At 53.4% G+C, this 25,381-nt stretch overlaps 1 protein-coding gene across 12 annotated transcripts in view; it reads left to right on the top strand.

Annotated features, from left to right (window-relative positions):
- The window catches only part of CEP164 (centrosomal protein 164), a 66,861-nt gene that overhangs the window by 24,509 nt on the left and 16,971 nt on the right, over positions 1 to 25,381 (top strand). For 7 of the 12 annotated variants that reach the window (XM_053900442.1, XM_053900437.1, XM_053900431.1 and 4 more), the window contains 10 exons: positions 1,595 to 1,750; positions 2,160 to 2,294; positions 2,914 to 2,991; positions 11,893 to 12,297; positions 13,270 to 13,350; positions 15,487 to 15,579; positions 20,328 to 20,413; positions 21,347 to 21,514; positions 22,400 to 22,513; positions 24,037 to 24,174. In XM_053900442.1, coding sequence (XP_053756417.1) covers positions 1,595 to 1,750; positions 2,160 to 2,294; positions 2,914 to 2,991; positions 11,893 to 12,297; positions 13,270 to 13,350; positions 15,487 to 15,579; positions 20,328 to 20,413; positions 21,347 to 21,514; positions 22,400 to 22,513; positions 24,037 to 24,174 — 1,454 coding nt within the window. The remainder of the gene's footprint in view (positions 1 to 1,594; positions 1,751 to 2,159; positions 2,295 to 2,913; positions 2,992 to 11,892; positions 12,298 to 13,269; positions 13,351 to 15,486; positions 15,580 to 20,327; positions 20,414 to 21,346; positions 21,515 to 22,399; positions 22,514 to 24,036; positions 24,175 to 25,381) is intronic. The other 5 variants (XM_053900436.1, XM_053900438.1, XM_053900439.1 and 2 more) reach the window with 5 other exon arrangements.

The following is a 25,381-nucleotide window of genomic DNA, read 5'->3' as shown; positions in this document are numbered from 1 at the left end:
AGAGAAGCCTTTCTGGGCTTCTTCTCTGCCACAGCCAGACGGTGGCGTAAAATAGTGGCTTAGAGACAGCCCTGGGCTCCAGTCCCATATCTGTGCCCCCCTTGCTGGCCCTGTGACTTTGGGCAGGGCTCTCAATCTCCCCAGTCTCCATTTGTAGGGACTGTGGCCTCGGGCTGTTGTGAGAGCAGAATGAGAGGTGGCGCAGAAGGGGCTTAGCCCGGTACTTGATGCTGGCTTATGTGGGCCAGCCTGAGCGTTACGTGTCCCTTCTGTGCCTAACGGAAGTACTCTGCAGCAGGCCAGGTGGTTGGGCAGTGGTTCGGGTGTTCAAAGGCTCGGGACTTCACCCCCCTTTCGGAGGAGTGTCTGATGCCCTTCCCACACAGAAAGGGGCCCCGCCGAGACCCTGCCCGGTGGTCTGGCCCTTTGAGCCGACGCTGTGGATGAGAGACAGTGGGCCACTTGTGCTTCCTCAGCCTGACCTCTTCTGGCCTCCCCTTTCTCTTCTTGGTCTCCTTGGGGTTAGAGGGGAATGGTTTCGTGTTGTTTGATGCGTTTTAAGTTTGAGTAATGAGTTTTAAAGAGGTCTTTGTAAGTTGTCCCCAGAATGCTCTCCTTGCTCCTTCTCCTAAGCCCGGGCTCCAGCTGCGTGAGTCCTATGTGAGTCCCTCTAATAACAGCCCTTCCACAACATCGGTGTAGCCCCGGCCCCCTCACATGTGCTCCTCACATTCATGAGCCCTTTTAAAGAACTTCCCAGCAAACCTTGCTTTTTAAGCGGCAAGGCACACATCATCTCCATCTTGCAGATGAGTAAACTGAGAATTCAGGAGTCTGTGAGCGCGCTGAGGCCTTGCCAGTTCTGACTCCCAGCCTGGTTTCTTTCCCTGTCCTCGTTAGCCCGAAGCCTTCGTTTGGCCAGCGTGAGAACAGGGAAACTGGGGGCCAGGCTCCTTTCAGCCACCTTCCTCGTCAGTGGAGCGGGGCAAGAAAGTTCTTCTTTTGCCATTCATGTATTTTTTTTTCATAGTTGCTATTTATTTTAATCAAAGTAATACATGCCCATATCAAACAAAGGCAAGTAGTACCAAAAGGTGGGTAATGAAACCCAGCAGTTCTCTGGGCGCGTATACCCCTCCCCAGAGACAACTGCTTTCTTCTCGTGCGTACTTCCATATTTGTAAATAATACGCTTCGGCTGCTTTTGCTTGGTTCATCAGTTTTAAACTTCATCTATTGAGACTTCTCCCTCTGGTAGATGAGGCTTTTGTCTCTGCCCCCCCTCTGCCCCCCCCACTTCCTACGTGGCTTCTGAAAGGGGAGCAGAACCCTCCGCAGCATCTGCCAGATGTGAGACGACCGTTAGCTGTGCGCTAGCAGCAAAGTTAGGGGAATCAGCAAGCCAGCCTGTGATTTCTCACACAGTTGGCACAATGGTAATTTCTGGATGTTGTGTTTCATTAGCAGCCTCTGAACGGAGGTGGTTTAAATTTGAGCGGGCAGGATTTAGATGTTTTATTTTTATATCTGCTTCTGACACTCCGAGGGCCACGTGGTTTCTTGGGTTTGTAACAAGATGTTTTGTGTTGCCCAGGCCCCGGGCTCCTCATTAGCCCCAGTCCACGTCCCTCTTGGGGGCCTGGCTCCCTTAAGAGGCCTTGTGGATGCCCCAGCCTCTGCTCTTCGTGGATCGCAAAGCGTGAGCCTGGGGAGCTCAGTGGAATCTGGTCAGCTTGGAGAACTCACGCTGGTAAATGGTTTCTGTGTGTGTGTGTTCAGTGTATTTAGTTCCTGTGGGGTCTTCGTGTGTCATGCTAGGATCTATGGCCCACGGACGATAAAGAGAGGGCATGGGCTGAGCCCTCAAGGTTCATAATCAAGTTGGGAGGGCAGATCACACTTGTGTGATGCTGAACGTGGACTCTGGGCTGCAGAGGACAGGCCCACGCCATGGGGCCTGCAGTGCTAACTTTCCCATCCTGGTAGCCGGGGTGGTAGGAGTTGGAAAAGGGAGGGATCCGTGTGAGCTGGGATTGCCGGGGTCGGCTTCCTGGCCGTGGCAGACTTGTGCTGGGAGACAACCAAACCGAAAGAGAGTCGGGCAGGCATTCTGCAGGTCTTTCTGGTGTGTCCCTTGACTTTTCTTCTCTACTTTGGAGCCTCCACAGGGTCTCAAGACTTCTGCTTACACAAAGGGTCTCTTGGGCTCCATCCATGAGGACAAGAAAGCCCTCAGCCTCTTGGCTTTAGGGGAGGAGACCAACGAGGAGGATGAGGCAGAGAGTGACAACCAGGTAATGATGAATCCTCTTCCTGGCCTGGGAACCCTTTGTCCTGTTTAGAAAAGTTTTTTTTATTGTGGTCAAATATATATAACATGAAAGTTACCATTGTAATCGCTTTTAAGCGTGCAATTCAGTGTGATACAGCACCACTATCCATCTCCAGAACTCGCTCAAAATCCCGAACTGCAACTCTCTACGCATTGAACAGTAACTCCTCAGTGTCTGGTCTCCTCTCGTCTATGTTCCGTCTTTAATTTGCCTATTCTGGATATTGCATTTAAGTGGAATCATACGATATTTGCCACTTTATGTCTGCCCGTCTTTTACATAGCATGTTTTCAGGGATCGTCATGTAGCACATATGGCTGGGTAATTCGTTGTCTGAATGTGCCACATTTTGTTAATCCATTCATCTGTTGATAGACGCTTGGGTTGTTTCCACCTTTTGGCTGACCTCTGCTGCTTTAAAAATAAGTCAAGTGATTTTCTAGCCCGCAGCTTCATTTCTTGCCCAGTCTATGTACCTCCTAGGTCTGACCCAGAAAGCAACAAACAAGGAGCTTCTTGGCCTGCATCCTGGGCTGACCAGCTTCCTTGACTTACCCCCTGTAATTGTGTTTGTTTTCAGAGTGTCCGCAGCTCAAGTGAGCTTCTTAAGAACCTGCACCTGGACATTGGGGCGCTGGGGGGTGATTTTGAGTATGAGGTAAGAGCCTGAAGCCCTGTAGACAATGCCTCAGCCTGGTATGCTCCTCCTTCCTTCTTAAGTCTTTCTCCTTGTGGGATGTGGATTTAGAAGGAGAACCATCTTGCCCCAAAGCTGTCTAGATGGGATTTCTGGGGTTTGGGGAAGCACAAAGGGGGAAAGGAATTAATCTGTTCACTCATTTGTCAGGTAACCACCACTGGTTGAGTGTTTCCGCGTGAGGCACTTTGCTGGGCGCCGTAGGTCACGCAGGCCTAAGTTAGATGTAATTACTGCCCTCTAAGGGTTTACAGCCTCACAGAAGAGAGACTTAAATTATTGGAAAACAGAATAGAGTGCAGTGAGGCTGTAAGGAAGGTGAGAGGGGACTTTAGGGTCTCCAAGCCACGTGGATCAACCAGGAAAAGGCTCTGTTGGGAAACTGACCTGTGAGGTGTGCCAGGGGGAGGACGACGCACAAGGCTGGCCAGGCAGCGGTGAGTGGGGAGGGAGAAGCCCACACGCAGCACTGCACAGGCGGAGGGTGCAGGGTGAGTTTGAGGAAGGTGAGGGCGTCTCTTTCGGCTGGCGTACAGAGCGCACGTAAGAGGTGGCCCATGGAGGTAGCTTGGGCTGGGTCACGGGGGACCTGAACGCCACCTGAGGAGTTTGAATGGGGTTACCCAGGCACTGGGAGCCAGCAGAGGTTTTGTAACAGAGGCGTTTCGTCCAGAGTCTTAACAGTGGTTGAATGTCGGCCACTGTACTGGGCCCGGTGGAGATACAGGTGTCGGTAAGATGGGTTTGGGCTGGCCTCGTGGAGTTTGCAGCTGGAGAGAGAAAGAACACTTGGTACTTGGTGTTTAGTGAGTGCTCAGAGTTGAGTAAATGACTGTCCAGGCAACCGTAAAGCAGGGCAGTATGTGCAAAGGGCTTGGGTGCAGGTGCCCGCTTGGGGGGAGCTCTGTGGGGGAAGAAGTTACTTGTCTGGAGATCAGGAAAAACTTGAATAGATGACATTTAACCTGGCTCTTGAAGAGTAGGTAGGTTTTAGACATGGGGGTGTAAGGGATATTTTAGGCAAGTGAACAGCTTGAGCAAAGGCGCGGGGCCTGGGAAATGCAGACTGTGGACGGGAATAGCTTCCAGACTCTCCCCACAGTAGTCCTGTCGCTTCTGATCTCTGTCCCCTTGTCTGTCCTCTGTTGCCACCAGAATGTTCTTTAAAACAAACAAAACCCAAAACTCAGCATGGTGTTGTAATACTTACAACCCCCCATTGTGTTTTTCTACTTGAAAAGGAACATTCCCTACTAGATACCCTTTGTCTAATAACTAATATTTATTAGTTTTTAAACAGTTAGGATTTCTCCCCATATTCCCTAGGCATTCACACAGCCAGTAAATCATCAAGTCAACAGCTCAGATTTCCCCAAACTTTTAAATACTGATAGCAGGCTGAATTACGCTTTTCACAAGTCTAACATATAAAACTCTTTGACAGGGGTGCCTGGGTGGCTCATTCGGGTAAGCGTCCAACTTCAACTCAGGTCATGATCTCACAGTTCATGGGTTGGAGCCCTGCGTCAGGCTCTGTGCTGACCGCTCAGGGCCTGGAGCCTGCTTCGGATTCTGTGTCTTCCTCTGTCTCTGCCCCTCCCCTGCTCGTGCTCTGTCTCTCTCTTTCAGAAATGAACTTTAATTAAAAAAAAAAACAAAAAAAACAAAAACAGGGGTGCCTGGGTAGCTCAGTCAGTTAAGCGTCAGACTTCGGCTCAGGTCATGATCTCACAGTTCGTGGGTTCGAGCCCCGAATCGGGCTCTGTGCTGACAGCTCAGAGCCTGGAGCCTGTTTCAGATTCTGTGTCTCCCTCTCGCTCTGCCCCTCCCCCACTCGCGCTCTGTCTCCCTCTGTCTCAAAAATAAATAAACGTTAAAAAAAAACCCAAAAAACAAAAAAAAAACAAAAACTCTTTGACATACTTGAAACACTTTCAAGACACTGACCACTCACATTTTGCTAGAATGATCACAAAGCTGACCGGTAAAGCAACAGTGCCTGTATCATAGATTTAAGTTTGTTTTCTTATTATCTCTTACTATGTCCTCATCATCCTTTATCATAACTCTTATTGTTTCTGACTCTTGCTTCTTGATCTTCAGCTCACCTCAAGAGCCAGAGTTAATGTCTTGGTGGACGGAGATTGCAGATGCTGGCTGACAGGCCCTGGGTTGTAGGGAGGCCTTCCCCGGGTGGTTCAGCTCTAGCCATTGGGCAGACCCTGTTTTTATTGGTCCTCTATTACCCCAGAAACCATCCAGATTCTTGGCTGTGCACAATCAGATAGGTTTTAAAAAAAAATTTTTTTTTAATGTTTATTTTTGAGAAACAGAGACAGAGTGCAAGTGGACAGGGGCAGAGAGAGAGGGAGACACAGAATCCAAAGCAGGCTCCAGGCTCCAGGCTCCGAGCTGTCAGCACAGAGCCTGACACAGGGCTCGAACTCACAAACCATGAGATCATGATCTGAGCCGAAGTCGGACACTTAAGCAACCGAGCTACCCAGGCACCCCTAAAAAAATTTTTTGATTTATTTTTGAGAGCGAGAGAGAGAGAGAGGGACACAAAGGATCCAAAGCAGGCTGTCAGCACAAAGCCTGATGTGGGGCTCAAACCCCAGCTGTTAGATCATGACCTGAGCCGAAGTCAGTCGCTCAACTGACTGAACCACCCAAGTGCCCCTCAGATAGGTTTTGATGGTGACTTTAGCACTTTCTGTGAAATGTGACACTTCCCTCACGCCCACCCCCCATCTTTATCATCAACCTGATCTGTGTTTACTTTGAAACTGTTCCCTGTGAGTGGGGCCTGGTCTGTTTGTACTGCATCCAAAGCCTTCTCGGTGTGTTTGATTCCCTGAAATGACAACTTTGTTTCCTCTTGCCTGCCACTAAGACCTTACACTGCTGATGTGAGCAGTAGCTCATGTGTGAAGCCTAGAAGGATGACCATGAACTGAAGAGGGGCATCAGGGGGACCTACTGGCTTTTGGAGGAAGTAGAAGAAAGTCTCCAGGAGACTGAGCACATTGGGACTACGTAGAGACTCTGCCCTATTCACGTGTACATGGCCGGCTCTGGCCCACTGCTTGGAACCTAGGAAGCATGTGGGTATGTTTTGCTGAGTGGCTGAGAGAATGAATAGGTTAATGAATGAGAGTGAGCCCTGCCAGGACAAGGAGGGGATCCCTTCAGGCTGTATGGTGCTTTTTTCTTCCCTTGGCTGTCCCAGGTCCTGACCAGAGTGGATACTCCTGCTGTCAGCGGGTGGATTGAAGATCCCACTGTGGATCCGTCATGGTGCACTTAGACTTTGGGCTGATTTTTGCTTCATAAATGTCAACAAAAAGGGGATCTTTGACACGTCCTGGATTTCCAAAAGCTTCCTTCTGATGATTATATGCTTCTTTGGGGGGAGTGGGAGCCTTTAAACATATTTTTTATAACCTCTTTAATAGAAATAGGCAACTCAGCAGGGGAAGTGTCTCTAGCATCTCAGCAGATTTCATTCTTTTGTCACATGGAGGGTTGGGTTCCTGTGGTCTAACCCTGGGAGGAAGTGGGGCTTTTCCAGGCACAGAAAGAAGGGCAGTGCTGAGGATGAACAGGGGTTTCAAGAGAGACAAAGCTGCCTCTGTTTGGACCACACCCTTTGAAAATGGCGTTTGTCCCAGTTTATAGACTCTGGATCCTCTGAGCTGCCCCTTTGTTCCCGCTCTTGGGCAGCACCCCAGACAGCCCTGGGTGGAAGTGTCCTGCCGAGCTTTGTGCTCCCCTGTCTCTGTGCCATCAACAGTCACTTTGCTCATGATTCCATGAGAGGGCAGTAGGGTGGCGAGAATGTCTGCTTCTCTCTCTCTCTCCTTCCCCCTCCTCTCCTGCTTTCAGTGTAAACCCATTTCTAGTCTATTACAGAATCAAAGGGGATAGGTTCATGGAACAGACTCTGAGAATGGGTGTGAGTGAGGAGGGGAGGCAGAGGGGTGGGTGAGCAGGCAGTGTGTGGCCTCGTGGGGCTGGTAAGAACCCATCATTGGATCAAAGGAGAGGGAGGAAGCTGGGCTTAGAAATAACAGGATGATGTCAGTGTGATTGGGAAGTGCTAACAACATGGGGTGGGGGACAATGCAAAGACTTGAGACCAGCTGGGTGGGAATGAGACGTGGCAAATAACCTAACTGATGGTTGGCTTAGGAGGTTCAGCTCCCCCGGCCCCCACTCTCTCCCTCCCAAGCCATGTGGATTATAGTAGCCCCTGCCTTTTGGGGGGTATGTTAAATATTCATGAAATCTCTGGCACCGCCTTCCTCACGCAGATGACAAGGTTGTTTTTGAAAAGGCAGCAGATATTTGCCTTGAGATACTCAGGGGCCTGGGGCTGTGACAGGAGGAGGCAGAGCACAGATCAGCTCAGAGCAAAGCGATGCCGAGGGGGCAGCGCTCGCCCTGGTCTGTGTACCCCACAGAACCCCGATGTGGGAGGCAGTACGCCGGGGCCTGGAATATGCGTCCTGGGCAGGTCTCGGCCCATGGGGTGGCGACGAGCAGGGCTGTGAAGGGTGAGGGGTCTGGAGTCAGGTGGATTTTCCCAGCACTCTGTCACGCACTGCGTGTAATCTGCAACCAGTGTCCAGTCTCCCTTGGACGTTACCTCTGACTGTTGAATTGCTGCACTTGGTTGGACACGGGCTCAGGGGATGCGAACTCCTTTATTTTAGTATTAGCCATGTTTTAATATCTTAATATTCAGGGCCTCTGCACTGGCAGTGTGGAGCCTGCTTGGAATTTTCTCTCTCTCTGCCTCTCTCTCTGCCCCTCCCCCCACTCCCCCTCCCCCCTATGTGCGTGTGTGCATGTGCTCTCTCTCTCTCAAAAATAAATAAACTTTAGGGACCCCTGGGTGGCTCAGGTGGCTAAGCATCTGACTTTGGCTCAGGTCATGATCTCTCGGTCTGTGGGTTCAAGACCTGTGTCGGACTCTGCTGGCAGCTTGGAGCCTGGAGCCTCCTTCAGATTTTGTATCTCGCTCTCTCTCTGCCCCTCCCCCCACTCGTACTCTGTCTCTCTGTCTCTCTCTCTCAAAAATAAACATTAAAAAATACATAAAAATAAACTTTAAAAAAATCTTTTAAGTTTTTTAATGTTTATTTACTTTTGAGAGAGAGACAGACAGACAGTGTGTGAGCAGGGGAGGGGCAGAGAGAGAGGAAGACACAGAATCCGAAGCAGGCTCCGGGCTCCGAGCCGTCATCACAAAGCCCAATGCGGGGCTTGAACCCACAAACCATGAGATCATGACCTGAACACAAAGTCGGATGCTTAACCGACTGAGCCACCCGGGCAACCCTAAAACGGTATCTTAATGTTTAGGTAGACAGGATAGTCTACACCCCTTGATGGGAAAGTCTTTTGAAGAATTTGAGCTTGAGAAGGGCATAGACTGGGCGTCACAGCCTTGCGGCCTGACTACATTCTCTCATGTATACAAATGGGAGTCTCCATCTGTGTCAGGTGTCCTTGGATTTTGGATAGGCTACTTGTTTTTCCATCATCTTGAATATTCATAGTTAACATTGTTTAGCTATTTTCCGTTTAATAAGCACCGTATTAAATAGAGTCTAATCCCTGCGTAACCTTGTAAAATAAATTGTACATCTGACTTTCACAGAGTAAGAACTCCTCTATCTGCATGACGCCCTCATTTTGAAAAATCCGGTCAACAAGTATTCACTGCGCACTTATTACGTGCCAGATTCTAGGCACTGAGGATAGCAGGGAGCTGATCTGGTGAGGGAAACCCATAGGAAGTCAGCAGTGACGATACGGTAGATGTTGTGACAGGACGGAAAGGCTCATCTCAGGACAGCTGCCCCAGGGATCAAGGAGGGCTTCCTGGAAGATGTGATACCGTGAGGACCAGAGGGAGTTTGTTAGGGTAGATCGTGTGTGTGTGTGTGTGTGTGTGTGTGTGTGTGTGTGTGTGTGGAATGTGCATGGCATCTCAGGAGCAGGGAGGGGTCTTCCTGGAGCTGGGCCCTGGCAGGTGGCTCTTGAACACTGGGGGGCCCCCCAGCCACATTGGGGTGGGTGCCGAGGATGCAAGCAGTGACCTTTTCCTGTGCTGTGCGGAGTGTGTTGGTGGAAGAGGAGGCTGATTGGGGCCGTCCTGATTGCCCTTTGAGCTTCTTCCCGCGGCAGGCCCTCGAGGGAGGCAGGGGAAGCAACTTGGTGGGGCTCAGAGGGTTGACCGTTTGCTAAATGAAGTGAAGTAACCAAATTAAAAAAAAAAAAGGTGCATGGCAAAGAGGAAAGTGGCACAATGTTTATCCATAGGAGGAGAGGACGCCTCTGCAGGGTGTGGCTGCCTGTGCCCCGTGAGAAGCGGGCAGGGGCTGGGCGAGGAGCCGTGGGCCATGTGGGGAGATGCGGACTTTATCCCGAAGGCCACGGGTGCTGCTGTGGTCTGACCCTCCTTTGTCCCCTAATCCGAGGTCTGTTGCCTTTTTCTCTTCATGAGATGACCGCGGCCAGGGTGGATTGGCTCTGCTTGCTTTTGGTAGAGTGTGGCTGGCCAGACACCCCTCTCTCATCCTCAGGAACTCCCACCTGCTGGGAGTCCGTGGAGGCCCCTCAGACTGGGCACCGAACTCCTGCTGAGTGTCGGCCGCGGTTGCGGTATATGGACGGGGAGACCTGGCCCCGCTCTGCACGTGTTTCTCTTGAAGGGGAGCTGTTCCTCTCGGCCCTTTCTCTTAGCCCGGAGACCTTGGCGAGGCTACGGATATCGGGAGGATGGGCAGCACCAGAGGGTGCCCTGCCCAGGCCTGATGGAAGCCGCCCCCTCTTCCCTTTCACCTTCTGCTTTTCTCCCTGGGACAGGCCTGGGGCTGATGACAGTATCACCACTGTGTCCCCGGTCCCTCGCTTTGGGCAGCAAAGGCTCAAAACCAGGGCTCTCTGGGACATTGCCCTTTTCTCCATTCTCAGCTGAATTCCTTGAGGGCAGGATCTACGTCTTGTTAATGTGTGGGTCCCCGGGCAGTGTCTGGCACATAGAAGGCACCCGATGAATGACTGTGTGCATCTCACAGTAAAACATTAGTTAACATTTATGGAACACCGAGAGTCTTCCAGGCACCGTTCTCAGTTCTTGAGCTCACTTAGTGTTAACTCAATTAACCTTCCCCAAGCCCAGTGAGATAGGCCCTCTTGCGTCTCCATATTTTAGAGGAAGAAACTGAGGCACAGGGAAGTTAAATCATTTGTCTAAGGTCACTGTAAGTGTGGGGCCAGGATTTGAACCCAAGTAGTGCATCTCCAAAGCTGAGCTCTGAACCGCCCTGCTTTCCTGCCTCTCAGTCATCCTTGGAAAGTTTGGGTTGACTTGTCCTTAGGCTGTTAGACCTGCAGGCGGATGGTTGTGTCTTTGTGTTCAGTAGGTGCTTTGACAGACAGACAGCATCTGAATGCTGTGTTTAGGGCTTCTCCGGGGACCACTGAATTCTAGTCGTCAGGCCCCTTGTTTGAGTTTCCAGGTTGAGGAAACAGGAAGTCTCAAAAATCCCTGCTCAGAAGTTACTCACCCTGGCAGCCCCAGTGATGTTTTCTGGGAGGAGGGCTTTTCTGTATTTCAAGGAAGGATTTGCTTTTTCTATGTTGGCCGGCTTGAAAGGTTTTTCCTAGTCTTCCGAAAAAATATTTTTTTTAACGTTTGTTTATTTCTGAGAGAGAGCGAGACGCAGAGTGCGAGCAGGGGAGGAGCAGAGGGAAAGGGAGACACGGAATCCGAAGCAGGCTCCAGGCTCCGAGCTGTCAGCACAGAGCCCAATGTGGGGCTCGAACTCACGAACCGTGAGATCATGACCTGAGCTGAATTAGTTGCTTAACCGACTGAGTTACCCAGGCGTCCTGGTTTTTCCTAGTCTTTAAAGTGAGGTTTGTGTGTGAGAAGCAGGGTGTGGCAGCTGGAGAGGGTGCTCCTTTTGAGAGACCCTGCTAAGGGCACCACAGCAATGACAGCCTCCAGCTGCAGCACTTTGATCTACCCTGGCTCATGCCAAGGCCGTGCTTGTTGATGGAGAGCAACAGACCCCAGAGCAGGACCTTTTCTGCCAGATGTGGGACTCTGCCACGCAGGCCAAGACTTCCTCAGAACTGGGCCCTTCCTGAGGCCACACCTGTTCTGGCCCCTGTCCCACCCTCCCTGTCATAGGTCAGACCTGTGTTCTGAAGGTCTCCCGACCCCTGTATCCTTCATAGCCGTTTCCCTCCCAGTTCATCTTGTCTTGGCTTCTTTCTGCTTCTCAGAGCGTGTGGTTGACAGTGCCCCAGACTTGCTTGTACAGGGGAGGCTTTAGGAAGAGAGCCACCCTCATTGCTATTGAGGAAGGTCGGTTTTTTTTCCCTGCTGCTTTTTAAAAATGAACAAATCGAAATTGTACACTTTGGTACTTTTTTTCTCCCATGTGATTTTCCATCATCATCACCATAAATACATATTGACTTTTTAAAAAATAAATATTGACTTCTGAGTCTGCAGTCTTATGATTTGGCTAATGGGGCTGGGACGAGGCATTTCTTACTTGAGAACATAATAGCTGGTGATGGAGTTCAGTGCACTGGTTTCTGAGCCTGTCAGTCGTCGGGTCCGGTTGGGTGTATGCAAATCACCAGAGACTTTTAGATTCAGTAGATCTGGAGTGGAACAGGGAATCTCTGTTTTAAATAGCTGTTGGGGTGTTTGATAACGGGAGCGCTGGCCCGTACGGGTCAAGGAATGACGGTTCCGTCTTGTTGCAAGTCTCTGAAATCATTTGATTAATTCTGATGCCTCCTTGTCTGACATGGTCTGCTGCCACCCAGGAGTCTCCAAGAACAAGCCAGCCAGAGGAGAAGAAGGATGCTTCTCTGGATTCAGAGGCTGCCGGGCCCCCCACTCCCGGCAAGCTCTTCAGCCAGGATGCAGACAGCAGTCTGAGCAGTGCCGATGGCACAGGGCAGCAGGGAAGAGGGGCGAGCGCGTGGCTCCTGGAGAAAGAAAAGGATGAGAAGAGTGATTCAGGAATACCCAGGAGCGGGGTGGACCCTGGGGGCAGTCAGCCTGCCAAAGCCAACAAAAAGGAGGCACCAGAGGCCCCAGCGGATGTAGGAGAGGAGGGTTCCAGGAAGGGAGAGGTGGAAGGAGGCGCCGAAGGAGGAAGGAGGCGGAAGGAGGAGCCCAAGGAGGAAGCCTCTGTCCAGAAAGAGAGCAGATCGGACGCCAGCGAGGTGAGGCCCCTGTCCCCTGGGAAGTTGCCCCTCCTTCCCTGAGCTGTTCTCTTAAGCCCCGTGCAGATCCCCATCCCCACATCTTCATTACTGAGATGGGGAGCTTCATTTGCAGTCCCTGCAGCGGGCTGTCAACGTGGCTAGAACCCTTCATTGTGACAGATTTGCCCAGACCCAGCAGGCAGCCAGATCCTGAGTGAAACTCCAAACCTGCTGGCGTTAGAAATTCAGGGTAGAAATTGGCCTTTCCGTTGGCACCCTCCCGGGATGTTTGTGTTCTTCTGTTCTACCTACTTGCTCTTTCTGCCTCCTCCTCGTACTTCTCGACACCAGTCAAGGGTCGCTGCTGTCTGTGTTTCAGTAGAGAGGGGAGGATATGGGTGAGGGTGGCAACCATTGGGAGCATTTTGCCCCAGGATCGGTCAGTTAGGCTACCAGAGGCTCCTCTCATTGATGGCCCGGGGGTCTTACTTTGGCAAGACCAGGCAGTGACACGGAAGTAGTTCCCGGTGCCTGAGGCATCTTCAGTCGTCCGACCCTTAGTCCTGCTCCTCTTCCAGCCAAATGGGGAGGGGGTTCATTTAAAGGGTGTTAAGCTACTTCTTGGAGAAGACAGTCCCGTTCTGTTTTCTAAGACAGCAAGAAGCCTCCCTGCTGCCCACTTTCCAACCGTCTCCTCTCCACTTCACTTGGCTTTCCTTCCAGGTGTAAACCCTTGTTGACCCGAGTCAGAGAGTGGCTGTCCCTATGTAGCTGGGCTGGGCTGTTCAGCCTGAGTGGGGTGGGCGCTGCTGCGTGTGTCCAGAGAGAAGGGGAGGGTCCACAGCCCCCTTTCAGGTTTTCTAGAAGAGGTGGGTTTTGGTTAGGTCTCGAGCTGCGTTGGCATCTTGGCCTGAACCGAATTCCCTGGGAAGTGATCCCAGCCCTCTCTGCTCCGCTCTGGGTGACGTCTCTATGGGTCTGTTTCCCCAGGAGTTGGAGATCAGCGAGCAGGTGAAGGAGCTGCAGCTGTCAGACTCCGCGGCCTCTGACCCCAAGTCCTTCCTGGAACTGGTGAGTCTGAGGGGGGTGGGGCAGCAGCGTGGAGTAAAGCGCGTGGCTTTGTGAGCCGCTGCGGTTCGTTTTGCCTGGCATCACACAGCTTGTAGGTGGGAAGTCAGGACTCAAACCTGGATCTTGTCCAACTCTGGTCTCTCAGCCCATTAGCTAAGAGTAAACGCTGCCTACTTCACAGGTTTGCTATGAGAAGAAGGTGAGGCAAAGAATGTAAAACGTTAGCCTATAAACATCAAATAACTATAAGCTATTATTACTGTTTCTTGTTTCTGCAGTGGGAATTGTCTGGGAGATACGTGACCTAGAGCCTCTGGGCTGTAGCAGAGACATTGCATGAATCTAGGAGGTTAGAGACTCGTTGTGTGTGTGTGTGTGTGTGTGTGTGTGTATTTGTATTTGTGGGACCACCGAGCAATGGCACGGCCCGGTCCTCAGGCTAGGAGGGCTGCTGCAATTACTGTTCCAAAGAGAAGACGTCGTCCTGGAATGTCACCGGGCGTGGTTGCTTTGTCCCAGGCCTTCCACGCAGCCTGCTGTATCCTGGCCCCCTCTGCCAGGTCTGTACCTACAGGGAGTAGTCGAGGGTGCTTTTTGGCAGTGCATCACCTCTGGAAAGTGTGCTCCATCTGTTTGGAGGAGGCGGATCAAAGGGAAGGGATTAGCGGGAGAGGGTCAGGGATGAGCGGTAATGATAGGAGGGGGTGCAGAGGAATTAGGAGGCTGTGTGCTCTAGCCCCTCGCTGAGCCACGGGCTTAGGAGGCAGATGGCAGCTGCATTAAGTGGAGTAGAACTCTAACCGAAAGGAAAATGTCACTAAAAAAGAAAGCCCCTAAGCTAGGAAGGGAAGGCAGAAAGTCGTTGTTGGCAAAAACCATCGTGAAGAACAGGCACGTCTCAGGACTCTTGGAAGCCAGGGCTCCATCCCTTCTGAGGGAGTCACTGTGTGGACAAATGTGCCCATGAATGTTTTTCTCCTCTATGGGAGTGGGTGGGGGAAGCCATGGACAGCAGGACCAGACCTTGGCTGGGCATCCTGCCATGTATCAGGGCTGATGACAGAACTGTCCCTATTAGCATGCTGTCAGGTAGCAATCCTTCACTTGGTTCAGCAGGGCTCTTGGGCTTGGAGGGGGCAGGATCAGGGTCCTGTGGCAGCCAAAGGGCGACGGGGAGCTGGCACCTGTGTGGGTACTTGCCGCCTGTCCCAAAGAGAAGCCTGTGGACAGAGCACCGCTAATTAAGCCCCATTGTCCAGAAGGGCAGTGGGGGAAGGGAAAGAGAAAGCTGAGAACCGCCATCATGCCTCGTTTCAGTGCTGCCCACAGGTCTTGTGGGCACTTTGACCTCTCTCCTGGTACCCTGGTTGGCTCTCTCCTGGTGCCCAACTGGTGCCCTGGTTGGGCACCAGGAGGGAGAGACGACTGGAAAGTGACATGATTGGCAAAGAGCTTGGACTTTGGAGTCAGCCCAGGGCACATCTGACCACCAACCAGCCCCATTGTTTATCAGCTACGTGGCTTTGGGCGAATTACATGTCCCCTCAAACGTGCTTCCTTATCTGTGAGATGGCGATAAGGGTGTCAGTCTCACGGTTATTTTTCCCTCCATGGTTTTATTATGAAAAAAAAAAAAAAAAAGTTTTTTTTAAAATATTTGAGAGACAGAGACTGTGTGGGTGGAGGAGGGGCAGAGAGAGAGAGAGACACAGGATCCGAAGCAGGTTCCAGGCTCTGAGCCGTCAGCCCAGAGCCCAACCCGGGGCTCAAACCCACGAACTGTGAGATCATGACCTGAGCCAAAGTTGGACGCTTAACCCACTGAGCCACCTAGGTGCCCTGGAAAATTTCAAATATACAGAAAAATTAAAAGGATTTTAGAGTGAATACACACATACTCACCACCTAGGGTCTTCAGTGAACATTTTACCATACTTGCTGTATCACATGTCTTTCCAGATTAGTCACAGTGTGATTTTGAAGATGAGAATAATCGGTAGATGTAAAAACCTTTAGCGTGGTGCCTGACCCGTAGTGGGCCCCTTTCTGGAAGGTGGGGGGTGGAGGAGAGGCCGTGACACGGACGATGCCGACCGTGACAGGGGCAGCGCTGACCTCCCCCTCCACTCCCTCTAGGACTTCGGTTTTCGCAGCCGGATCTCAGAGCACCTGATGGATGTTGACGTGCTTTCCCCAGTCCGCCGGGAGGGGAGTCTCTCTGGATGCTGGGTAACCCGAGCTGAGCCCTGCTTGTCCCGGGCTGTGTTTCTGGGAGTCCCCTTGCTTCTAACTCAGTACGGCATGGCCCGGGCTGTGTCTGTGAAGGCCTCCCAATCGTTTCTGCTCTTTGCTGCTCTGAATTGAGTCATCCTCCCTGCCGCCTGCAACAGACAGTTATCTGTTCATTCGTTTATTTAGCAACGACCAATTTGACCAACTGGTCAAAGGTTGACCCATTTGCTCACGTGCAAAGCTCTGTATAGACTGTGTGTTTCAAGGCACTTGCCAACCTGGCCCATTCAGCCTCTTGCAGCCTCATCCTCAGAGCACCTGCCACACACCGGCCGTGCCCACCGAGCGCTCGCTGTTCCCGGGGCACACGATCCACCTCCTTCACTGCCCTGCCTGCCGTTTGGTTTCCCCTTTTGTTCCGAGCCCCTTCTTGGTCTTGGAGGCCCACCTCTGACGTCACCTCCTCCAGGCAGGGTGAATTGTTCTGTCCTTTTGCTACCCTTAGTGCTGCTCCTTTTGGTTGACGGGTCTTGGGTCTGTCTCCCTCCTAGATATAAGCTCTGTGCGGGCGTGGGAAATGTCTGCCCCACAGAAGGGTAGGAATAGATAGATGACTCAGACACACGTCCTGTCCTTAAGGAGCTTGAAGACAAGAAAGTCATTTTTTTTCCCCCTCCATGGGCTTGTTTAAGAGAAGATTTTGGCACATGGTGTCTGTAGGTTGAAGGGAGCATTTGGTTTGGGTGAAATGGAAGTTTGCCGAGTGGAACAAACAAGGTGTCCGATGCGAATCAGGTCTGGGAGCCCTTGGAGGACTAAGTGCCGTGTCAGGGTAGAGCTTTTAGGCCAGTGGCACTTGAGGTCACGTGCTCCTCTCAGCTCTGGCTGGTAAGCCTTGCCGTGCTACTGCCCAGCCAGCAGATCGAGGCCGGACCTTGGTCACACCTGTTTGTAGCACTGGATGAAGGGTGTAAAGTGGACACACAGGGCGGGATTAGTGAGGAGGGGTTGGGAGCAGGGAGTTGGTAGGCCCTTTTGGCAGTAGGTAAGTGGGAAAGTCGGTGGGCAGGATGGATTTGCATAGCTCTGGTTCCAAACTCTAGCCAATATCCGAATCCTTGGAGGCTTTAAAAAAGAAAGATTTCTAGGTCCCGCCTAAGACCCAATGAGGCCAGCAGCCCTTTTTTGGCACATGCCGGTTGGCACGTAGGAGTAGCAGGGCCTGGCCTGGATCCGGTTCTCACGAGGCACTCTCTGAGGCAGACAGCCCCGGCACAGGAAGTCCTAAGCTGGACCTCATGACCTGGGTGTTGGGGCACCGAGCAGCGCCAGGCACTCAGGTGGGCTGACCACACAGACCCCCTCGTGGGCCTTAGTTACTCCAGCTGTCTCCTGTCTTCAGGCCATGCGAGGGTTGAGCCAGGAGGTGGAGCTGAGGAGACAGGGGCAGCCCTTTGTGGCTCTGACAGCACCACAGGTGTGGTCCCCTTTGTCTTCGGCTCCTCCGGCCAGGGCCAAGGCAGAGGCTTAGAACTGAACTAAAGTTCTAAAAATTTCATGAAAAGTTCATAAAAATGTTTATGCAGCTTTTTTTTTTAATGTTTATTTATGTTTGAGAGAGAGACAGAGCATGTAAAGGGGAGGGGCAGAGAGAGAGGGAGACACAGGATCTGAAGCAGGCCCCAGGCTCTGAGCTGTCAGCACAGAGCCCGACGCAGGGCTTGAACTCATGAACTGCGAGATCATGGCCTGAGTTGAAGTCGGATGCTTAACTGACTGACCCACCCAGGTGCCCCTATAATTTTTTTAATGTTTATTTATTTTTGAGACAGAAAGACAGAGCATGAGTGGGGGAGGGACAGAGAGAGAGGGAGACACAGAATCCGAAGCAGGCTCCAGGCTCCAAGCTGTCAACCCAGAGCCCAATGCAGGGCTTGAAACTCACGAACTGCGAGATCATGACCTCAGCTGAAGTTGGATGCTTAACCGATTGAGCCCCCCAGGCGCCCCTTACGCAGCTTTATCAAGATGCAGTGGACATATGATAAACTGGACTTACTTCACATGTGCCACTGGATAAGTTTTACCATATGCGTGTGCCTTTCAAACCATCACTGTAGTCAAGATAATGATTATAATGAATTAGGAACATGAGTTTTATACTAAATTACAAAAGTGACCATGAAGTTGTTTCAAATAATCCAGAAGGTCAAAGCCTTCCACTTCCTGCAGGCTTACTGCCACAGGTGGGGACTATTAACGGTTTCCGTGAACACTTTTCGTGTGCCTTCCCAGAAAGTTTTCAGTGTACGTGGAAGTCTGTGTCTGTTTTCCGTTTATCTTTTCCCTCCCCACAGAAATTGGGACTGTGTCACAAAAAGTGCTTGGCGATGTGCTCTTTAACTTAGAGAGCAGCTACGGAATAGGCCCTTGACTGATTTCTCAGTAATTTCAGATCTCCCTTACTCTCCTTACTAGTCGTGTAGCGGTGTGCTTTCTGAATGTACCGGGATTTATTTAGCCGGGGACCAGGTCATGAACACAAAACCCTGGAGCCGAGTTAAGGGTGGGCCAGCGGTGTCTTGAGCACAGTTGGGCCAGGGGTGTCGGGTGTGCTGGCCGTGTCCCCTTTCTGAAGAGTTCTTTTCTGGGGCAAAAGGGTCTGGGGATCAGCTGCTGCTCTACTCCAAGGCCCTCTGTCCGGGCGCTTTCCCAGGGTGGCCCCTTCTGTCCGGCAGAGGGGCTCGTGTGTTTCTGGCAGCAATAGAGATGAAACAAGTAGGAGGCAGACAGACTTGGTAGCTCGTTCTTTCTGACCCACGGCTCAAGCCCCCCGTTTTTATCACGATCACCCCACTTTGCTGTCCACGTCCCATTGGGGTTTGTTGCGTAGAGTGTCCTGTGTGATTTTTTTTTTCTCCTTGCAAGTGACAGAGGGAGCCGTCTGCCGAGCTCGGTGTGATCCGTGGGGGAAGAAGGCTGGAAGGGATGGGCGGGGCGGGGCCGTTATCTGCAGGCTCTGGCCAGGCTGACGTGATGCAAAGTGGCAGTGCTGGCAGGCAGCCTCGTGCTGCAGGCACCGGCAGGTACTCACAGGCGGCATCTCTATTTTTAATGTAATTTGGTGGAGCTGGCTCCTAGCTCAGGCCCTGCCCTTCCTCGCCCATCCAGATGGTAGAGACGGCCACAGCTGCTGGGGCTCCGGCTGCCAGCGGAGAGGCGTGGGAGGCCGTGTGCACGGGGCTGGGGACACGGCAGTGCGCCAGCCCGGCCGGAACCCCACTGGGGAAGACAGAGTGAGTTGTCTCCTGCCCTGCCTCTCCCGTTAACCCTCACGTCCCGGAACCGACAGGGCGCCTGTCATTGTGACAGAAGGGGTACGGGCCCTCGAATGGAGACGGGCACCGGCAGAGCTGAGGTTTTATGCCTTAGGCTGGGGAGAGGGGTGGAGAGGGGACACAGGCGCTGGCATTTGTGGCACGCCTTCCCTGGGCCACGAGTCAGGCTTTATGTACGTGATCGAATGTAATCGTCACCTCGAGCCCCGTGAGCTGAGCTTTACTGTCCCATTTTATGTATTTGTTTTTTAAAAATGTTTGTTTATGTATTTGGAGAGGGAGAGAGAGAGCATGAGCAGGGGAGCAGCAGAGAGAGGTGGGAAGAGAGAATCCCAGGCAGGCTCTGCGCTGTCAGCACGGAGCCCGGTGTGGTGCTCGATCCCACACACCATGAGATCATGACCTGAGTTGAAATCAAGGGACGGATGCTCGACCGACTGGGTGACCCATTTTAGAGTGGAGGAGACAGACTCCCCAGCTGGGAACCGATGGAGCGCCCCCCCCCCCCCCCCCCCCGGCACTCCTTGGGCAGCTTTATCGAGATGCAGTGGACATTTGATAAACTGGACTTACTTCAAAGGTGCCACTGGATAAGTGAAGTGGAAACACAAGAGCTTGAGTCCAGGCCGACTACACTGTTAGCCCCCTGGCCCCCCCCCCCCCCCCCGCGGAAAATGATTGAACTTACAAAGAACAGCCCTCTTTTTCACCCGCTTGCTAAATTGGCCCAGACTCCCAAGCTTTAAAATGAGATTTTGGGTTTTATTTTTTGGATGGGTGGAGTAATCAGTCCCTGACTGGGAAGGGGGCATCATCGTCTACTGATGGGCCCTGGGTGCTTGGGGGAGCCCAGAACGGGGCAGAGGAGCACCCTGTCTTCCTCCCTTCGGATGCCCAAATGGTGCTCTTTCTGTCTCGTTTCAGCACGTCCCCATCTCTCCAGGGTCCTTCCTTGCTAATGTGCTTGGCCGCTGCCCCAGTTCTGCCCGCTTGACTTTGCCGTCCCTGTACATCACCGATACTGGAGGTCCAGGCCTCCGTGGATTCGGGGTGTTCACGGATGTCTCGGCCTTTTCTTGACAACTGTCAGTGAAGGCTTCCAGTGACGGGAGGAAGGGTTTTCTTTCTCGTACGTGTTCGCCTTTAGCTTCTGGCTCTGCACGCAGTGACTGTGGCATCTGGCTCATCGTCCCTAGGCCAGCAAGGCCGGCCCTGGAAGCAGCTGCGAGCCTGGGGGCTTAGCCAGAGCTAAGTAGATGGGCCTCCTCTTCTGTGTCCCGAGTGGTCCTCATCCACTCAAGAACCACCTCTCAGTGTGTCCTCCTAGGCCCGAGAGTTGGTTGGACGGTTGAGGGACCCATATGCAGACCTCTTCAGTAGGCACTTGCCACTGCTACTTGCCCACAGGCCCAGAGGTTGGGAAGAGAAGACAAGGACGGCAGCCAGTCCAGCCGAGATGAGCCACAGAGCAAGCGGTGCAAAGGCTCGGAGAGGTACGGTACGTGGGAGGCCGCCCTCAGGGGCTGTTGGGATGGTGTGGACTGGGGCAGAACCCCTGGGTTTGGTGTGCGTGGCTCATTGTGCTCCTGCCCGCGGGCAGCTGGTGAGCGGACTGGATGGCCTCGCAAAGTCTGTGTGTGTGTGCACGCGTGTGTACGCGAGCATGCCCTCTGACTCTGCACCGAGACAGGAGTGTGGGTGCATGTGGTGGGACTTTGTATACCGCTGTGGGCCAAGGCTCTGTGCTCTTCACTGGAATGGGTTAAGCTGTGTGTGTGCCTGGTCATGGGCCAGGGCTGGAGGAACTTTCTGGAGGGTGGTCAGTACTACAGCTTGGAGGTGATTTGGAGAGAGAGTGACAGACTAGGAGGGAGAGCGGAGAGACTAGGAGGGAGAGACCAAGGTTTCCCGCTTCTGAGGCTGGAGCCTGAAATGAGAGAGGGAAGGGCTGCTACCCTGGAAGAGGAGGCGGGGCAGTCCTCCTGCTTCTTGGACCTTGAAGAGCTGCCCGCATTCCTTCTTGCCTTTGTGCATTTTCTGCAGTCTGACCATTCGAGTCTGGTTCCTCTTTTTCTCCCTACTTTCCGCTCGGCTCTTGCATCCCTGCCTGGCCTCAGTGATGGTGAACGCTGGGAGCGGATGCACCCATGAGGGGGCCCAGCTCTCGCCCCTGGGCCAAGCGGATGCAGTGCAGGGACCCGGGAGGGCTGAGTCTAGTCCAGGCAAAGGGAGAGCTCAGTGGGGAGTCTCCCCCTCTTGCTTCTCTGGCTGCCTTGCCCTCCGTGGCTCCCCATGGATGCAGGGCCGGGGCTGGAGCCCTGCCTGGGAGGAGGAGTGGACCCAGGTCCACGTACCACACTCGCCAGTTCTCTCCCTGCTCTCCAAATGGTGGGGCCTGACTCTGCTGCTCTGGCTGGTCTGACCAGGTCCTCTCCTCCACTTGTGCCTGGGAGGCGGCTCCAGAGTCCCCTTCAGAGCCAGGCCACCGAAGAAGGGCCTCCGGAGGCCTCTGAGGGGCAGCCTGAGCAGAAGCGGGCAGAGGAGCCCGGGGAGGACACTGCAGGCAGCTCCATCCCTGCCGGTTCCCTGAGGAGGTAAGGGGGACCTGGAAGCCTTCCAGGTGTGTAGTTGTGTGTGCGGGGGCCGACAGGGACTGGCAGGGGGTGCCTGGGGAAGTGAGAAGCCGGGGACGGTTTGCAGCCTAAGCAGCAACCTCAGGTTTCCATTTAGTGTCCCCCGTGAGCTGGAAAATGAGGAAATGTTCTTCTCCCTAGTCCTCAGTCTACAGCTAAAATTGGGGTGCCCCCTCCAATTAGGGGAGCCTGGAAACTCCTGAACCAGGAAGTATCTCTTCTGATCCAGCTGTCTTCCTGCTGGGGACCTGGGTCAGAGACTCTCCCCCACCTGAGCTGTGCTGTGCCTGCGCCCAGTCCCCACCTGCCAGTGCTCCCCACCCCTCCCGGCGGTCCTTCAGCAAACCCAAGCAGGGCCCCGTTGTATGCTGGGCCCCTGGGGGAGGGAGGTGCAGAGTCCTAGGCTTCCCTGAGGCCAGCTGAGAGGGCCTTCGTGCCCCAGCCTGGCCCAGAGCCTGGCGTACATCGGCCAGATCTTCTGTTCCCCTGGTGAGAGGAAGATGCTGGTGTCAGAGCTGGTTTTAGAGCACATCCAGCTGGGATGAGTCACTGAGAGAAGCCAAGCAGAGCGATGTTCAGTCAACAGCATCCGCTGCCTACCCCGCTGTGTGCCGAGCGGCTCCTTTGGCGCCGTAACCATGCACGGCCCACGTGGACGGGCCTCTGGTCTTCAGTGTAAACGGCCTGGGAAGAGGCAGGTGGGGGAGAGTGAGGCCTGAGATCAGGAAACTCAGCTGGGGCTACTTCCCTTGTCCTCATCACAGCTCTCTGACCCCGGATGGGTGCACTGGGGGCCTCTCGCCTTCCTACTGCTTTTAACACCGTTGCTTCCTCAATGCTCTCAAGGGAAGAGACCCCAAGCCCACCTGCCGCCCCCGAGAGGGGCAGGGAGCAGCGCTCCGGGGCCGAGGAGCCTGAGGAGGTGGCGGCCAGCCCTGCCGCACCAGCCTCTCCAGAGGTGTAAGGGCCGGTGTTCATGTCTGTCCCCGTCCTCCTTTGTGTCTGTGTGGTGTGAGTGCCCACCACTCCTGGGTGGTTGGGAGGGGATGCTGTTGCCCCTGCCCAGGGGGAGCGGCGGGGGAAGATTGCGTGTGCCCCTCATCGTGTGCAGCCGTGGTCACCGATCTGAGTGTGGGGTTGGCCAGGTCCCCGGGGCTCCTGGTCAGGGCCTGAGGTATGGAGGCGGAGGGGCGGGGGCACCTCCCGGGGTAGCGGTTTTTCCTGTTTTCCCCTCCACCTCGCACTATTTTTCGCTTTCTTAAAAACATTTTATTGAGGTGTTTACATACATGAAAGCACATATATCTGAACTGTACAAGTCAATGCACATTCACACGCAGATCAGATGTGGAACATTCCCGTCCCTTCAGGAAATTTCCTCACGCCCCTTTCCTCTCAATCCGCCACCCCAGGACACCGCTCTTCTGGCTTCTGTCCTGTAGATTCGTTTTTCCCGTTCTCCAACGGGATGTAGACGGAGTTATGCAGTATCCGGTATATGTGTTTTGGGCCTGGGTTCAAAGCTCACCAGCACTTCTAAGACTTGGAGATCAGTGAGCTTTCCTCCTCCCATTTCCCTTTCCCCTCCCACCCCTTTTACAGATGAGGAGACTGAGGCTCACGTGAAGGGATCTGCCCAATGTCACGTTGCCGGTCGGTTGCATAACTAGGACGAGGCTCTGGTCCCTGGAGCCCTAGACTTCCGACTCAGCGTGCAGCCACGGCTCCTTTTCTCTACAGGGACAGAGAGGAGCCAGGGTTATGCAAATTTTCCCATCTGTGAACCGAGCGGTACAAAAGGATCATGAGCTCTTGGGACTCGGGCCGTTGACTAGAGACGGGTTCACTCACTGGTTACTCACAGGCAGTGCCGCCGAGGGCTGGCAGTGCACGTGAGCTCATGACTTTTGTCCTCACCACAGCACTGCAGAGTGATGTAGGGAAGGGACAGCCCCACTTCTCAGGTGGTGACAGCTCTGACCCTGAGGAATGACCTGGCTTTCCCAAGTCTCCTTGGGGGCTGTGGACAGCAGGTCAGGGTGTTTTCTACGAGGACAGGAGGCGAGTGTGGTTCAGAGACAGGACCCTCTGGGCAGAGGTCAGAAGGCGTCTTCCTGGCGCCTCTGGGAGGGAAGCTGGGCAGTGAGGCTCCTCCCACCTGTCTTGCTGATGAGTCCCCTTACTTTGTGTTTCTCCTCCCAAACCAACAAGGCCGCCCCTTCTGGGTCTCAGAGAGACATTCCTTGACCACACAGTTTACACAGAACCCTTAGGAAGCATCTTCTGTTCCTTTGCTGAGTCTTTTCAGGCCCCATAACGTCCTTGTCATTCATGTTCACAGCTACGTTTCTGTGTTTTGTGAGGAGTGGCCCTGTGTCTGTGTTTCATTTGTTTGTACCTGCGGGGTTCTGATTTATGGAGGTGACTGAGTGACAACAACAGGCCGGTGCCATTAAGGAAGAATTTATTACTTACGCTTCCAGAGAGAAGAGGGCGTGCCACACCATGCCAGGCCACCTGGGGGATGACCAGGGTGTGTCAGGAGGCAGAAGAGGCGAGAAGGGAGAGCACAGCCTAGAGCCTTTGTTGGGGTTTCCCTGGGAAGGAATAGGCGAGGCAGGGTAAGTACCTTGAGTGAGTGTAGGACTGGACAGTATGAATGATTTTGGTGGGCTTTGGGCTATGGGGGTGGCCCTCCAGGTGCCCGGTGTGAGTTATGTAAGGAGATGCTTGTGGTCTAGCCTCCCTGGGGGATCGGTTGGTCTGCATATGAAAGACATGTTCTTTCATATACATATTTCATATACATATATATATTTTCATATACATGAAAGATACGTTCTTTCACATAGAGTTGGCTAATCCTTGGAGGGCCAGTCTCTCTGCCAGCAAACTTTTAAAGATGTCAAAACATCATCATCGTAAAATAACACCAAATAAAAAACCATGATTCATAGAATCTGTCACCTTTCACAGATGTTGTCAAGCCACTCAGGAGGAGTTAGGGGCAGAGGGCGGGCCAGCAAGCGCTGTGAGGCCAGAAGGCCTGGGTCTGGGACACAGGGATTGCCTTCCCTTGGTGATCCCGGCGTCTTTCCTGAGGTGCTTGTAGAAAGGGGGCCCGGGGGGGTGAATGAATGAAAACCCCTGGGTCGAGCACGAGAGGGGACAGGATCTCTTCGCGGTTGTAGTGGTGGCACAGCCATTTCCGAATGTCCTGGGTGCCACAGCCTCCCTCCTCCCCACCGCCTGCCCTCCTTGCTTCTCTTTCTTGTCTCGCAATGACTTGGTGGCCGGCCTGAGGTGATTATGCCCGCACAGAGCCTCCCTCTTGGCCACCGACTGTCGGAAACTGGGTCTCACTGATGCTGACACCCGAGGAGCGGCCTAGAAATCAGACCTGCCTCTTCCTCTGGAGACTTCATCTTCCCGGTTGTCTCCTCAATCGTTCAGGGCATCGTTGACTGCCTTGGACCTAAGCTGGGCGTTTGGGATCATAGAGCTTTAAAACGGGGACACAGAGAAGAGGCCCGCGTGCCAGGTGTGCAGGCGTGCTCGCCGGGGCGTGTGGCCCGGGCACGTGCTGCCACGCCGTCTGAGGCCCCATCTTTCCACAGCATCTATCCCTGGGCTCCACATAGCTCCGCAGCCCACAGGGGAGAGAGACATTAAAAGGTACCGTCTCAGGGAGAAAAGATGTTTTCAGCCAAGGCTGGAAATGAGTTGGAGGGTTGATGAGGCGGAGAGCTGGCGGGGGGAGGTCCTTTCCGAGAGCAGGACTCTCAGAGGAGGTGGTGGCCGCATCTCTCACATCTGCATCGGTTGGGC

This window comes from Panthera pardus, unplaced genomic scaffold (genome assembly GCF_024362965.1).
Source record: "Panthera pardus isolate Hobbes unplaced genomic scaffold, ASM2436296v1 HiC_scaffold_12, whole genome shotgun sequence".
Lineage (NCBI taxonomy): Eukaryota > Metazoa > Chordata > Mammalia > Carnivora > Felidae > Panthera > Panthera pardus.
The sequence above is the reverse complement of the archived record's forward strand: the minus strand, read 5'-3'. Positions and strand labels throughout refer to the sequence as shown.